General features: G+C 45.7%; 1 protein-coding gene across 2 annotated transcripts in view; it reads right to left on the minus strand.

Moving 5' to 3' along the window:
* RAB6A (RAB6A, member RAS oncogene family) overlaps positions 1-17,207 on the minus strand; it is a 58,761-nt gene that overhangs the window by 13,094 nt on the left and 28,460 nt on the right. Inside the window, exons 2-6 of one of the 2 annotated variants that reach the window (XM_040544663.1) lie at positions 10,201-10,259; positions 5,431-5,484; positions 3,953-4,058; positions 1,793-1,904; positions 540-633 (exon numbers count right to left, since the gene is read on the minus strand). In XM_040544663.1, the coding sequence (XP_040400597.1) occupies positions 540-633; positions 1,793-1,904; positions 3,953-4,058; positions 5,431-5,484; positions 10,201-10,259 (425 nt within the window). Of the gene's footprint in view, positions 1-539; positions 634-1,792; positions 1,905-3,779; positions 3,886-3,952; positions 4,059-5,430; positions 5,485-10,200; positions 10,260-17,207 lie in introns of both variants that reach the window. The other variant, XM_040544664.1, reaches the window with a different exon arrangement.

Here is a 17,207-nt window from a genome sequence, read left to right on the forward strand (position 1 = left end):
ACGAGACATCTCACTGCTTTCCCTAATTCAAAAGCAACTCATCATCTAACGAAAATAAATAGCTTAAGCCGTCCAAGAACATTTGCTCGAACCTTCAGTGCCTTCCAACAGAGCAGGAACACCAGTTTACGCTGCCTCACTATACAGTAGAAGCATTTCAATCCGTCACATTTCTCCTACGTTGGTTTGCCCACGGTCATTCACTGAGCAGGTTTGGGTTGGTGCTTAAATCCCTTCAATCTGAACACCGTTAGGGGCTGCATCAACAAGAATTTGGGAAGGCATGATTCTGTACCCACAAAGCTCCTTCCGAATTCCTCTTTTCTAAGAGGAAAGAAGCTCCAAGTCATTTGCTGCAAGGTCAGGGAGCCTTCAGCCAACAATTTAACTCCAAGATCTTGCTTTTTATGCATGAACTCCAAATGTCCCTCTAACACCCTATGCAAAGACTTCCCGATGTCTAGGAGCAGATCTTATTTCCACAGTGGTGCGCTAACGGAAGATGTCCGAGGGCTGGATGCAGGCACCACGTTACTCACCTGTTTTACGTTGTATCCTGCTTTTGCACTAGTTTCGATGAACATTACATTCAGCTCTTTGGCTTTTCTTTCTCCTTCCTCAATGGACACTTGTCTGGGGAAGATAACACAGAATCAGAAAAAACAGACGGACACCTTGAGAATTTAGGTTGTTGTCTTTAACCCAAGGAGATGGCTCCTACGTTACAGTTCTCAAAGCATTTAATGCTTTTCCCTGCACACAGATGCCACGTTTTGAGCATAGCTCTGCACTAGCATAACCATTTCATCGTATTAGATGAACTTCAGTGGCACACCTGGCTCCCAAAATAAAGCAGCTGAGAGGGCCAGTGAGGCTCCTTAAGTCCCTGTCCAGGAAGCTGTGCTTTTATGCTTGAAAAGGCAGCAACTGAAAGACTTTCATACCCAATAACAATCATCAACTTGCAGGCTACGGAACTACTTTAACAGAGGACCAAGCACAACCATCTCATATCAAACAACTTTTGTTGTTTTCCCCCCACCCAGGTGTCCCCCCAGTTAAGCAGTCGGCAAAATCTGGAGAAAACTTTGGTTCAAGAGCTTCCAAACAAAAATCATGAGGCATCTGTGCGTGTGCGTGAGTGTGAGAGAGAGAGAACAGTTTTTAATAGGATGTGTATAGATTTTATATAATAGATTTTATAAATCTGAAGGGTCACAAGCTATTCTGAGAAAACAGGGATTCCAATCAAATACAGAATACTTTCATTTCACGCTTTAGTTTTACATTTTTATGGCTTTTTACTCCGTGTTAGCAGTACCATAAACCCAGAATAAGCAGAGTACACAGCTAAAGCTGAGGATGCACACCTTCTAATAAAAATATTTCAGTCTGCCAACTTAGGAAAACACCTTGTAGACTTTTAAATGGGAGGATTACTTGCACCTATCACTTGTACCGGAGCAAATTTATTAAGTCTGAGTATTTGTAACCACTTCAGCTTATTCATTCACTGATGCAGGTTGCTTTTAACGTCCTGTTCTCTCCTGACACCTGAACAACTGGGTCACAGTTTCTCACTCATTCATAGCATTGTGCTGCAAACTTGGGCTTGCCTGAAAGAGAGGAGTTTAAAGATCTGGATTTATCTAGTCACTGCCACCTCCAGCACAGTTAAAACAAACTTGAGCATTTTGGAAGAAAATAGAAGTGTTCCTTTTAAAATAATCATCTTGGAGAAAATAACATCAGGCTAAGAAAAGCATCCAAAAGATGAGTTATTCCTCCGTACCTCTTATCTGCTAGATCTGTTTTATTTCCCACCAGCATGATGATGACATCGCTGCCCCTTTCCGTTCTGACATCATCGATCCATTTTGTTGTTTGCTGGAACGAGTTTACATCTAACAGAGAACAGTGGAGAGGATTATCACTGCAGATATTCTTCACATTTCACCGCTAACACATCTCAAAGTCTCATACAGAAGCTTCGTATTCTCTGGAATTGGCATAATAAGGTGATGAAGAACCAGCAAGCGAAACCCTAAGTGCCCCACGCTGACGTGTAGGAAAGCTTTGGCATTAACTTCAAATGGGCTAGTAACTTCGCTCCCTGGCTTGGAATTCACCTCTAACGAACGGGGTTGATCTATAACTTGGATTTGACAGCATCAAAAATGAGAAGTCTCGTTGTTCTTTTAGACCAGTTCCCATTTTGTTCAGCTGAACAAAAATTTTGTGTAGATTTTTGTACAGAGATCAACACGATGGTGCCCTTCGTTCTAAACTGCTCATGACTTATGCACCTACAGCAAGAGGCTCCTACGGTTTCACTGCCTCTCAAAGGTATTTAATACCAGCTACGCGTTTTGTACAGCTTAATCACTTCTCACTTGCTAGGTTTAGGGTTTTCCCTAGGAAATATCAGGGTTATAAAACCCTACCAGCAACTCCTGCACTGTTGAACACTGAGTTCCAAATAGTTCGTTTGCATGGAACAAGAAACAGAAATTTAACGTGTCCACAGGAACTTTTTCTTAATGATACGTCCTTAAAAGAGGGAAGGTAATTTTAGGAAGCTACCCTGCTCTAACGAGACAGCATGTTTGTAAAGATGTTTCCTTTTCCCATAAGGAAAACTGCCACAGAGCTCAGCATTTGCCAGTCAGCCACCCAAGAGCATCTGAGTCGCCTAAGTAGTTTTCAGCACTTAGAAAATGGGGGCTCTGCAGCAGTTCTCGACAGTAATTGATTTTTTTTAATGGCTTCTACTGCACCGTAATATATTGCATGCCAGACAGGCAAGACTTGATCATTTGCCAGTGTCTTAATTTGTCTCTTTACTACTCAGTAATATTGAATTTGCTAGGTCGGTAAGAAAAAACTCCGAGGTTCACAGCTAACTTGCAATTTTAGCTCAAATGAAAGCGCTATTTTTAACAACTAAAGATTTTATAGGTAAAGCCCCTATTCCTGCTATAATCTTCTAATATTTATAAATCAAAGGACAAGCTCTTTTGCATTTGTATAGATCTAGGCCATTGCTCTCCGTCAGTTCTGGTTTAGAACTGAAAATGTCTACAGGTTTAATTCTTCTACACCAAATTTCTGCTCTTTGAAAACACTGAAACCTAGTAAATCAGGGGTCTCTGGACTGAGGGGAGGGACAGAAGGAGAAGAGTTGAAGAAAGCACTAATATTTTAGTTCACAAAAATGTACGTACCTTAGTAAGAAATGAAAGAGCGATTGTTAAAAGGGTAAGGGCTTAGGGGTAAGTCGCACATATTGCAAAACGTGGAAGTGATTGATTCAAATGAAAATGTGAGGTTAATGCACTTTCCCCCCAGCCCATGCCCAAACCTTGTGGGGAGGGGGGGGCAGATGGAGTGAAGCAAGCTACGGCTACCAGTGCAAAGTCTAAATTGAGAATTCAGACATCTACGAACGTGAGTCAGGTGTTTGAGACCAAAAATCACAGGTTATACCGTGATCGAAAAGCTGATGAAATGGGGTAAAAGTGCAACAAGACCAGCCAGGACTCAAGGCTTCAGGAGGATGTGATAGGAAAGGGTTACAAAACGAGGGCATTTATGAGACAGTTCATACGTTACGACAGCAGTGATTGGGTGGCTAGCTTAAAATTTAACTACGATAAAAGAAAACGTCTTTTTTTCATGCCAGAATGAAGAACAAGCACATGGCTGTGATAGGACATGCAAAGCTAGGCTAAAGGATGGAAAGGGCAGAGTATTAGAAATGCAGAATTCCCCCCACTCACTTGTGATATCATAAACAACAACTGCAACAGTGGAGTCACGAATGTAGCTAGGAATCAAGCTCCTGAACCGTTCTTGACCTGCTGTGTCCCATAATTGCAATCGTACCTAACAAAATCAGTCAAACAAGCAAGAAAAATAAGAAAAAAGGTCAAACCCAGTGCAATATACCTACTTGTGATATCGTAAACTACTACAGCAGCAGCAGAGTCACGGATGTAACTGGGAATGAGGCTACGGAAACGTTCCTGACCCGCAGTATCCCACAGCTGCAACCTGATCTGTGGGTGGGAGAAAATTAAAAAAGCCAAACTGCCACTAAAAATAAAAGAGTAAATAAATCGCACTTTTTGAAAAAGCTAAAGAAAAATATAAACTCATGCAGGAGATGACTGGGGACTGGGAGCAGCTGCGAACTGTCTCCTCCTTTACAGCAATCTCTCCCAAGCACCTGTAGTAGCCAAACTGGCATATGTGCACCTATCTTCCCTTTCTGCTCTCTTCTCTCTTCAAAAATGTTTTCCTTCCAGAAGGGGAGAAATGGGATTGCTCAGCTTTCAAAGGGAAAGGAGCAACAAGGTAACTAAGGCAAATATTCACCTGCAGTTCTGCCTACACAAGGTTTTCATGCTCTGCTGCTATCCTCCCGCGGGACTCGAGCACGTAACTCTCCAGCAGCCTGGAGGACGGTTGCTGGTGGAAGAATCCGGCCCCACACCACACTTCTAAAGGAAAAACCTTCAGCTGCTGTCAAAGCACTGGAGAAGCTACTAACGTGAATTTTTCAAGGAGGATAAAATGCTAGTTACATTCTGGATTTAAGCCTTAGCCACATTTTAAATTAACATGCGCACAGATGAGGTTTAACGTCTCTTACCAGCAAGGTTCTGAAAGAAAAGGCAAGAAATACTAAAAGCAACGTGTATGGAAAGATGTGCAAGAGTCGTTTTGCTACGGAAAGACCATCTCTCATCACTGAAGCACTTATAATGCAATCACATTCATTGTGGGTTTATACAAAACCGTAAGCTTATGCAGCGCTGCTCAACTCGCTTCTGCAAGCAGCTGAACTGAACTTCTTAATGAAGGGAACTTCTTAATGAAGGATCTGAGCTAATTTTAAACCACAGACTTTCTTCCAGAGAGCAGTGATTTCATTTCAGGAACTAGAGTTGCACCAACCTAAGTAACAAGCATAATTTGTGGGTTACTACCGAGGGCAACCTTTCCCTATTTAAATAAGTCATGTTAAGGACTAATGAGCTAGCTACAAACTGGCAACATTCGGCAAACTGTACTGTGTCCTTCAAAAGCTGAAGGGGTTAAGTGTGGCCCCCTTCTCCAACCTCCCACCATGACGCAAACCAGCCACATAAGCTTTCTCCAGAAAAAAAGAAGACAGCAGAGCAGCTTCTGCCACTTGCAAACTGGCACTCCCGAGCCCTCCGCAGACGAGCCCGTGGCGATTTCTCCTTTCCCCAACGAGGGAAGGGAGCTGTCTGCACAGCGCCTGTCAGCCTGGAAGCAGCTGGGAGGTGAAGGCTCAAGCTTGTCCTTCCAAGCGATCTCAGAACCGCGTGCTGCACAATCACAGCAGATGCTGATCCTCGTTCCTACTGTACACAGAGCAGTGCCAACGAAAATCTTACTCACTGTTCGATCCTCCAAATACATGGTTTTCGATAAGAAGTCAATGCCAATTGTTGCCTGGAGGGAAAGAAAAAAAAAAAGAGAAAACCTTCAAATGAACTACCAGAATAACCGCAGCAGTTTTCAGGGGAGCGAGCATTTCTGCCACAACTGTAGTGGATCTGCAAAAAAAAAACACGTTTTCTTACTTTCAGGATGTTGCACCAAGATTCGTTTAGGAGTTTCTTTAATATCCATAACTGGCACAGTATCGTAAACACAAGAAGTTGTTAACCTTAACCTTAATTTATCTGACAACTTAATCCACACAATCATATGGGGATCAGCAAGGATTCCTGTGCAAGTATTCTAGCGTCCATCAGCTGAACCACGTACCTTCACTTCAAGCCTTTTTCATCAAGGCTAAGGTGGGCAGCTTCACATCTGCAGCAGCACAAGAGCACATGCATGCACACACCCCAACAATTCTCTAATAATGTTCAGCTAATCCTACAGCTCACTGCAGCACGACTGCATCCGAGCTGCTAGACGCTAGTGGGAGCTTCGCGTAGAACATCCAAATGTGTTTAAGAGAAAGAAAAGAGGAAAGCACTACTAAGTGCTTTCAAGAGCTGCTTTTTAAATATCTTCTCCCCATATTTCATGGCTGCATCGAGCAAATCCGAGCTCTAAGGGTTCATTTGCATCAGGGAAACAACTGAGCTGAGGCTAAAGGAGTGCCCAGGATTTAGCAGGACACCGAGCGCCTCAAGCAGCTGCACCCTCAGCAACATCAGTAGAGCCTAAAAGCTAATCCAAATAAATTGATTAAAAAAAATAATAATAATAGACAAGTGTCAGCTAAGACAAAAAGATTTGACTTCCCCCCCCTCCCATGTTGAAGCAGGAATTTCTAGCGGAGAGTTTGTTTTACTGTATATGCCTTATATTGTTAGACTTCTATTATGCCATCATTATATATTATCATAATTAAGTCCCTGTGTTCTGTCAGATATTTTAGGAGGTAGGAATAAAGAATAGAGCCGGCCAGCCTGCTTGAGGGCAAACAGACCTGAATTTCCACTTGCAACTAAGCCTTACACATCTGAAAGCAAACTTTCCTGGCTGGATCAGGACAGCAGTTTTGAAGTGACACAGGCAGGAACAACAAAACCTGGAGGGTCCCGACATGGCTACCCAGTGATTTTCACCCGTCCTCATGAGCCGTGACGTTACCAGTTCAGACAGATGGCACTGAAAGATGGGACACGAGAAGCCTTACAAGGCTAACAGAGCAATATGCCTCCCTTCTGCTTCTGTGTTGTATTGTTTGGGGAAGGGGTACTCCTCTACGACTGCCTCAAAGACGCTTCTGTTTTCCCTTGTGGCTACTTGATTTGCCTTCACAGAAGAAAAGCTACAAAGCCCCTGGGATCTCACACCACACAAGTCACCATCCCGTTGTGGCTGACGAGCTCCCAGACTCGGATTTTCTCTGCTCTCAGTAAGAGCTGGGACATCAGCTGCACGGCCTGAACCTGCCTCATCCCCTACCTCGGCCCTCCTCGCGCCCAGCAGCTTCCTCACCGCCGTAACAAGTCCCCGTGTGCCTGCTGGAAATGCTACACAGCTCCGTCAGGCCAGCGAGACTCCTGCACGTGAACACTCGTAACGTGGGAGATGGGACAGAAAGGCCAGGCTCAACACTTACTTTAGATCCTGGCAATGAAAATATTTGCGCTGATCGTGCTGAGAAAACAGGCTGGCAGGTCCCTCACTTCCAGGCTGCGACAAAGCTCTTGTTTCTAAGCCCCTACCAGCTCTAAGAATTACATGAGATTTATTAATATTAAATTACATTTAATAATTGCATTTAAGAATTACACAACTGAGAGCCAGATGTGTTTGTCCACCTGTACTGTTCTGAGCGTCTCACAAGGATACGGAGAAGAACCAGGAGCAGATGGCAAGGAGAGGAGTCAGGCACTCCCCACCCCAGACTTGTACTAAAATAGGTAAGCTACTAACAGACGTTTTGTCACAGTCCTGACAAAAAGGAGGAGAAAAGCTTGGGGAATCTTCCCAGATCGGTTGTAAGGAAGAGCTGTGCAATGTATGAGTGGAGAAAAAGACTGCTTCCTGACAGGACAAAATACACGGACATAAAACCGTTGTCACAAATGGTTCTGTGAAATGAAGGTAGCTACCCTAATTAAGAGGCGGGTTTAATCCACTTGTGAAAGGCTGTGTACACAGGACAAACAATAATTAAGCATGCTCTCCATGGATGAGAGGTACTGCGAGGCCCAACTGGAAACCTAAAGACTACAAGCCCAACACAGACGCTCAGGTGGGCCACACTGTGGATGGGCATCAGAACAGTGTTTAATCCAGCTATCCTCACATCCCTACTGTCTAAGAAGGACACCATTTTATAGACTACACTTGCTGACGCAGAATGAGCCAAGACTACGCGAGAAGCCTGAGGCACAGCAAGAACCAGGCCCAGTCACAGGCCAGCGCTCCAACTCAGCAGCATCCTCCCCTCCTTTCCTCCAAGAGGCTGAAGCTAAAGGGAAGCGTGGCTTCTAATTTTCCTCTTGCATAACACGGAGTCATCGTGTTTGCCAACGCCGGTCTTTCATTATGCATCGCACACAGTGCCACAGAACAAGGAAAACCTCTCCCAGCACGTCCGCGGAGAAGAATCTCTCCTGGTAATACAGAAAACACCAATGGCACGATTTTATTCCAGGCGTTTGGGCTCAACACAGTACAGCGAGTTCTTGGTTCATTCACCAACGCTGCTTTCATAAAAACAGCTTATTAATAAGCTATATGGGCAACAGCTGAACTCCTTTTATCTAGCAGCAAGTGAAAAGGAAAGCAATGTACAGCACAGAATTCATTAAACGGCAGCTTGCTATTTTTACCAGCTGAACACAAAAAGCCTTGTTCAAATGATAGGTTGTGGCAGCTTTCGGAAAACACGCATTCAAAATTTATCAGAAATGTCCAGAAAGAGCAAATCATCCATCAGCTAACCTACAGCTGCAGTTAACCACGTACAGTTTTCCATACACGTTATCGGTTGAGTACTTAGCTTTGAGAGGTCTCTATAAAATCCTGGGCATCGAGGTGACACTAACATGACGTGATTTTGGCTGAATTACTTCCATTCTTATGACTCATTCCTTCTCCCAGCTCTATCAAAATAGGACATATTTCCCTACCTCGGTCATGACTCCAGTAGAACAGAGGTCTTTGGATGAATGACGCTATCCCAAGTACGTTAACACGCAAAATAAGCGCACACCAGTGACAGCAAAATTGAAGCTGTTTGGTAAACCCTCAAGATTTCTCACTGTTTTAAGTCCCACTCGCTCATTTTGCAATCATTTAGTATATTATGTCAGACCAGCTTCCCACGGAGACTACAATATTATCATAAAGCACAGAGGGTCAAACCTCTTCAAGAAAGAACTAGGACGCAAGCTCCGCAGAGAAAAGGAGTAGACCTGAAAGAAAAATACTGTGGGAAAAAAAAAAAAAAACACAGATTAAATAAAAGAACTGCATTCACATGTCCATGTAATTACAGTGGGTAGAATTTGAAAGGATGTTTGCTCCCTTGGGAGCAATGATGTGTACTCTTGCCCTCCTACACCACAGAAGCTTTGCTTTTCCTGTCGTTAAGTGAGAACTTACATCTCACTCTGCCCAACTTGCCTAGCAGCAGCAGTGAGGAATTACTGAGGAGGCAGGAAGGAAATCATTAATGGGTAAAGAGATTTAATCAAGAGATACTCGGGTAGACACTAAGTAACAAAAGAGACACAGCTTTTTTGTGCCTTTTTCCCATTACCTTCTCCTCCCACCTCCCTAAAAAATCCTTCACATCCGTCAGGGAACAGATTTTCTCAGTTTAGCAAATATGGAACATCACCAAGTGCAATCAAGCCATGAAGCAAGCTTCTGCTTGGAGAAGACCCACTTTAGTTTATGAAACTAAAGTCTTTAGTTTATGAAACTAAAGTACTTTTAGGATGAGCCTGGAAAGGTGGCAAGCTATAAAATTTGGGAGCGGGTGACAAAAATTGCTCCTCTGGAATTCAACTTGCATCAACTTGAAGAGACTTGTCACCAAACCTTAAATAGCAACGGGGCTGCAGGGCCAACTGGAAGAGACAACCACTGCTCCAGCCTCAGCATTGCAACCCCAACCTGGTTTAAGTAATAAACACGCATAGTAAACAGTCACAGAATTGGAGGGGGGGCAGGGAATGAGTGCCTAACAGCCAGTTCTGTGGTCTTTGTTTCAGCAGACAGCATAAAATGGCGTCCTAAAACACACCGAGCCCTACAGCCCAGTGCTCTCTGCTCCTCAAGTCCCTGCTCACCCCACTGCACCACCTCTTGCAGTTCAGCCTTCTGCCTATTCGTTTGAAGGGTAGGGTACCCGTTACATTTTCCCCGCAGAGGCATTAGATCTGTGATGGTCTGGTAGAAAATAGTGAAAAAAATGGGTGGACTTCACAGCTGCTTTCACTGAGGTACACCTAAGAGGCCTAAGAGGCCTTCCAAAGCCCAGCTCATCCCGCTGCAAGCAGCAGATAAGCTATTCGAGCAGAATCCAACATTGAAATGCCATTCTGAAAGGTTATTAAAATATAAAGCTTACAGATTTAACAGCTAACAGTTTGGTCAGAGCACTAACTATTATCCACTGCACTCAAATGGATTCCTCTCGCGATGGAGGGGCCTCAGAGCAGGCAATAACGTGAATTGACTTACCTGGTAGGTGTTGTCAAAGCTGTCATACATGAACCTGGTGATCAAGGAAGTCTTCCCCACTACAAGAAGAGAAGAAAACACAGATTCAAGGAGCTATTTCAGCGCAGGCTTTAAGCGAGTGGTTTTAAAATGGTTTCGGGCTGAGTTTTACGCAGAGTCCCGCAGATCTGTTTAGTGCAATTAAACCTCCTATAAACGAAAAAGCAGTTATTTGACTTTAAAACTGCAAATCCGCTAACGTGCACGTTTTTCTGAAAAAGCTTGGCTCTCGCAACACTCCTGAGAGGCTTCCTTCCCATCTGCCCACGACGCCTGCAATCCTCACCGCTCCATTAACTTCACCCTTCCTCCGACGAGGCGTCCGCGACTCCTTTTTGCACAAGCAGGTTGATCTGCTGTTAAAGCTGCCATTATCCACCCCAGCCACAGCTGCAGCTGGTAAATCCACGTGGCGCCAGGCCAGGCTTTGCAGATTCAGGAAGCCAGCAGCGCTGCACTCAGAAGGTGGCACTGCAGCAGCTGCGGGCACACCTGGCAGCCAAAAAACCCAGCCATTTGCAATGCTGCAACTCCTCTAATTGCAGATCTGCTCGGCCAGGTTAAATCTCAGGTGTGTAGAACTGTCAAGCTGCTCATTTCATAACCAGGATCTACATAAGCTGTGTGTTTATGTGTATGTACGTGCATATATATATGTATATATGCATATATATACATATACACACACATATATATAGTTAAAAACACTTCCAGAGCATTCCAGGCGGGTATCAGACTACCTCGTAATCCCACTTTTCTTAAAAACCAAGTAACCGGAGGTTCATTTCAGAACAACCATCATCACAACAGTTGTTTTCCACGCTTTGCAAGGCCAACGGCACAGCGGAGCTGGGATAAAACCTCACCCACACCCAACAGACATCTCCTTAATCCATCCCACCTTTGCCCAGATATGCAGAACACCTGAAGCTGCCTCAGCTCAATGTGTTTAAAGACTCTTAATTGCAGGTAGGTCATTTAGGAAACGGATTTCCTCAAGAACAAATCCTTCCCGTTGTTTTCTATTGGCCTCCTTGCAGCTGGGATTTGCCGTCTCCCAGGCAGCTGAGAGGAGCAGGGGGAGCTGTGTGGGTTGTGCTGGCCAGCCAACATCCCAGGTACGGATAAAAAGGTTGTGTTGTCTTGTACAGTCCCCCTACAGGGGTGTATGCTCTCGGGAAGGGTGGCAGGGACCATTAAGAGTAAGAGAATTTAAGCCAAAGTTGTTGTTTAAAAAAAATCATCATGCAAAAACTTGAAAAGTTATCACACTCGAGCAGCATTTTAATCCACCTCCAATCTTCCGTCAGCTGCAGGGGAGCTAAACCACCAGGGATCCAGCAGACAACCTTGGAGAAAAGGCTCCCAGGTCAGAACTTGAATTCGTCCGTGAATTCTCAGCACATTCAGCTCCGTAGGCACAACCACGTTTCCCCCCCCCCCCCAGTTAAAAAGCCGCCTTCGCAAACAGAGCAAACTCCCTTCCACGAGGTTTTCGGAAGCAACGCGTCTCAGACAGGCAGGATTCCTGAACCCAGCGCTCAACCTTGCCCTGCGACGAACAACAGCACAAGCTGCTGCAGGACAAACAGCCACGGGCTGCAAGGTTTCACCCCAGACCCAGCCACAGCAAGAACCCACGAGGAAAAAGATGAGAAAATCCCACACCTTCCCACTGCAGCACTTAGTATAAATCCTAGTGCTGGCTTTGCAGCACCACAAACAAGCTGGCTCTTCCTCACCCGGCCACCGAGGCGGCCGGATAAATTGAGTTCTTTGGGGTGTAAGGGGATGCAATCAAACCCACAAAAGGGTTTGTTTTGGTAAATCCCTTTTTCGTTTTTAAATCTTCCAGCGAGTCATCTGCCTTCCCACCATACACTGAGATGTCTTGAAGGGAGCCTGGTCTAGAAAATAGAATCTGAGAGGGGTGCCTACGAGCTCCTTGAGCTTCTTCCCCGACCTTCACCCATCTCACAAAGAGAGGAGGAAAACGGGGTGCAGCTTGGCTTGCTCGTGTTTCAGTAACTGCTTCAGCCAGCGTTTGGATTGAGTTTCTCAATGTGCTCCAGCTCTAAGACATTTCTCCCCCAAACGGAGCGGGGGTCTTGACGTAGCACGTCAGCAGCCCCATCAGTGTGACCACCACCTGCTCGCGGCTTTAATTCCACCCCGAGTACTGAAGCATCACCGTTCCTCCTTTAAAAAATAAAAAAAAAAAACGCAACACACCTTGCTTAAAATATCCCTGGCAGAAGTGAAAGCCCACAAGTCCCACCGCATCTATAATTAACACGAGAAGTCGGCGCGGCTTCTCTTCCGAAATTCGCGAGTTTGGGTTATATAAACAGCCGCCTTGCCCAGAGCGGGGACAGGCTGGAGATGTCCCCCCTCCGAAAGGGCTGCTCCTGCTCCTCGGGGGCACCTCGCCTCTATCCCCAGCTGCACAAAAACCGGCCGCGTGCACCGCCTCGGTGCTCCTCTGCCGTATCCTGCACGCCCAGGTGATGCCTGTGCTCGCTCTCCTGCGGAAGGCACGCCGCTACACGCCCTGTTCAGAGGCTTGGATAGGGAAGGGAAGCACAGGAATTAATCTCTTGGCAATTAGGTCGCTCACGTTTCTCCTGTAAAGAGGCACAGCACGGGTCTCTGGGCTAGTCGGCACCAAAATACCTCATTTCGTGAGCAGAATGGATACTCGGATGTGTTAATTGTACTTAGACGGGGGGGGAAAGGGAAAGGGAAAGGGGAAAAGGGAAAGGGGAAAAGGGAAAGGGGAAAAAGGGAAAGGGGGAAAAGGGAAAGGGGGAAAAGGGAAAGGGGAAAAGAGAAAGGGGAAAAGGAAAAGAGAAGGGGAAAGGGCTCAGACAAGAATACCTGACTGCCTAAAACACAGACTGCAAACAACTGGGCAGGCAGTCTGGGGGTTATAACCAAAGCAGACACCCAAGCCTTCAGCCTCGTTTCGTTAAGTGCTGCTGGGTTAATTTAATCTCTTGGAAAAGTTTCAAGACGCAAACACGTCCAGGGCAGCATTCAGTCAGCGGCGCAGTAGCAGACAACAGCCTTTAAGCCAAAATATTTCTGGTATGCTGCTGGGACAAGAAAAAAAAAAAGCGTTAACGTTGTCTCTGGGGGAATAAAGGTGGGGAAGGAGAGCGGCGCAGGAGGTTTGCCCTCGTGCAGGGCTCTGGTGGAGCAGAGGGAGCTTCCGCCGCCTGCACTTAAAGCTCCGTTACAGGAAATAAGAAAAAACTCAGAACGGCTCAGGAGCTGAGAAAGAGCTTTTTTGGCAAGAAACCTCAGCCTGCACGGATTACACAGAATGACCAGAAGGCGATGGAGAGCAGAGGAGCACCTTAGTGATACAAGTAGGTCGTCCTCCAGCCTCTTCTCCTTTGGGACATGAAGACCTTACCAGCTAAAAGGCGAGTCCGAAGCCCTACCAGGAAAGGCGCACGCTTTCAAAAGTCCAAGTAATTAAAGTCTGAAACCAGCTATTCAGCTGGGCAGCGCATTCTCTGCTCCTCGGCACGCAGAGCTGTCGGATGTCATTCATTCCGCCGCAGGAATTTAGACACGAGGCATCCGAGAACCTTTTGAAGCGCCGAGAAGCCAAGAAAATAAGTGATTAACCAAAAACCCCGTTTGTCCCGGCGCTGAACGTCAATCCCGGGAACTTTTCCAAGCGGCTGCCCAACAGCAGCACCGTGGGTTTCATTAGGGGAGTTTTCTGCTCCTTTAAGCTTTTGATGTAAGGAGCAGAAAGTGCTCACGAGCCAGCTCCCAATCACACCGCCGCGGCTCAGGCACCGCCGCTTACGTGCACGGATCGACGGAAAGGCAGCCAACTCCGCCGGCAATGGTTAAGCTCGGGGCTCTCTGACTTGCTCGCAGGTTTCTCCTCAGCTACACCAGCTCCAGAAAAGTGTGGACCGAGAGATGACTGGCGGCTCCTGCACTGGACTTTCTCACCAGCTGCCTCCCTAACCCATCCCCTAAATCGTTAGACCCGAAAAAACACAGCCTGTGGGGTGCTTCTTCCCGGGGAGGGAAGTTTTTTGCTGGACAAAGCAGTAAGTGGAAGCGTTAATCTGCCTTAATTTTGATAAACTGCAATGGTTTAATATCCCACAAGACAGGAAGAAAGCTTTTATTCTGCTACACAAAAATAAGAAGCTCCTAAAAAGAGAGGTTTGATCCCTTTTTCATTACAGAGACAAGCAGATGCCCAAAGACGGGCATCCTTCTAAACCAGCAACTGAATCAGCGCTGGCTACCACCGAAGCGTCCAAGAGCCATAATTGAGTTAAAAGATGGGAACTTGTGAAGTTTCTATCCGTGAAATTGCCGCTAACGACGGGGGCCCAAACTCCAAGCCTTCAGCAGCTAATTGAGTCGCCCTGATCAATACTCTTTGTCTGGAAGCCTTGAGCCACTGCCTGGCACTCATTTCAGGCCGAGCATTCATCTGCGAGACGGGATCGATACGCTGATCTCAGAGCTCCAGCAACTCTGATCTGCCAGCAGTTACTGGAGAGATCTCAAGGTTGTCCATCTGATTCTTGATGGTCGTTCATTCGATTCTTCTGCTGATGGAGCCTCGTGTGCCGGAGGTTCGTGCGTCCAGCACCAGGCACCGCTAATGACATTGATTAATAGTGGGTACCGGTAATTCCTCGGTGCCAGAGCCTGTGGAATACCTGCTGTCGGCTACCGCTGGCAGCACTGCAAGCAGCGCGGCGCTACACGCGGTAACGAGTCCCCGGGGAGACTCTCACGGGAGCCAGGGATGGAGGAGACCCGTTAGGGACAGCACGCCACCAACGCGGCATTACCAGGTCCTTTGTCACCAGGCGGGGGCTGCAAAGAGCTCAGGCAACGCTCAGGAGTGACCTGCAAAGGAAAAAGAACTTGGGAACGTGGTACTTCTGCTTTAGGGTTTGCCTCTTATATCGGGGAGTCGCGTCTGGTCCAAGGATTCTTCCAAAAAAGTCACACTTAGGTCTGAGTTCCTCCTAATTTGAATTCCTACTAGTTGTTGTTTAGCACTTTCAAATCACAGTCAATAAGAAGAAACATCTGTAAAGCAAAAAAAAATCTCAAAAGTCACCGATCTATCCAGCCTCTTCACTGTAAAGCCAAAAATCTAGACTTAACCTCTCCAAGTTCTCAGTGGCAGGTCCCGTTAACAAAGCTCCAGCTTTCTACGAGGACAAATGAGGCAGAGGAAGATGAAGAAAGCTTCCCATCACAGCGACGGTAATAGCATAATCCCCGAATCTGCAAGATCCCTTTGTGATTTGATTAAAGAACAAACCCCAGCGACACAGCTTTCTCTCCCAGATAAGCTCCCCCCAAAATCTTCGCTGGAAGTATTTCCGTAATAACGCCCTCAACTCAAAGCAGCTGGCAGGGCAGCACCTAGGGGAAGTCTCAGCTCCAAGACCTTCTGATTTGTTGGTACTTGAGACCCAAAACTTAAAAGTCACTGGAACTCAAGGATCGAATGCTCAAGGATCGGCGAACGTACTAGTCCAGCTCTGGTAAAAACAACCCAAGGCATCGTGACGAAAAAAGCACTGCTAAGAACAATATACTGAATTATGAATGCATGAAAACCATTTTTAGGTTGTTATTTAAGACGAAGCCCTGAAACAAGGATGCTCATACTTAACTTAAAATGATCTGTACGAACCAGTAATCAAGAAGGGTATTTTTAGATATGTCAGTCTGAGCTCTTAAAACAGAAATGCTGTATTAAAGTGATTAAAGCAGCTTCGTTAAGAAAAATCCTCCTCTGCTTTTTGCTGTCGTGCTATGGAAATTTTAACCGGTCCGCCCAGCGCAAGAAACAGAGCTCATTCATCATCCCAAAGACACCGACAGAGCCAGACTGCAGCTTCAGCAGCTTCTCAGCGAGATCAGGTCCACCCACAGCAGAGCTGAGGAACTCGGGGACAGCACCAGGTCCAGCCGCAGAGAGCAGAGGTACAAGCAGAAGCTGGTGCAGTCTCGCCTCCGCGCACTACCTCTAGGCTGTAATTAAAGAACTGTTTACCCTGAAGTATTCTCCCTTGATTCCACTTGTGCTCCACTGTCAAACCTCTTTTATTTTACCGTTTCTCTCCTGATGCGAGATGCCAGACGAGGTCAGGCCAAAGGACCATCTAATCCAATACCTTCCATCCTTAAGTGTCCAATAAATCAAAACAAATCCGGGACAAAAATCAGAAGAAAGCCTGCAAAGCAGAAAACTCCCTAAAACATCCACAGCTCTCCCCTCAACAAGTAGCTTTGGTCACACCTGAAAATATGGAGTCTGGAAAAAAAAGATCAGTTATTTTTAACAGAACCATAAGGCTATAGCTTTTATTTTACTTCAAGAGCAAAAGGCAATGCTACACGTGCATTTAGCAGACATTTTCAAAGCATGTTTTGGCTACCCAGGATAAAGCTGGCCAGAGCTTTAGATGCCCTCCCAGCCCTGCTACTGAAATGGCTGCCCCATTGATTCCAGGCAATAAGAACATTTTGTGCTCTTAACACTACAAAAATTATGCAAGTCGCTTTCATACTACTTCAGTGGTCCTTGCGTTATTCCAAAGCAGCAATAGCTTCTTTATGCACACAGAAAATGGTTCCAATAACCTCTTTTAAGATAATTTATTCCCAGCCTAATTAAAGTTCTAACTTATAAATTATACTCTTGTCCTTTTAAACAGATTTGCATCTTTAAGGAGTTTAAGATTTTCTTTAGGAAGTTAACTCAGAGTATCCAGAGAGTGAAAGCGAAACAAATGAGACGCAGAAAACCAAAGAGCAGGGTGAGTTTTAAGTAATTTTAGTAATTTAAAGAGACGTTCCATCATTTTCTACTTAAAACATATTTGTTCCATTTATCCCAGAGAACAGAGGCAACTCACCTTGATGTTAATTGATTATATTTTTGATATTCACTTGAAATT

Source organism: Cygnus olor, chromosome 1 (genome assembly GCF_009769625.2).
Source record: "Cygnus olor isolate bCygOlo1 chromosome 1, bCygOlo1.pri.v2, whole genome shotgun sequence".
NCBI lineage: Eukaryota > Metazoa > Chordata > Aves > Anseriformes > Anatidae > Cygnus > Cygnus olor.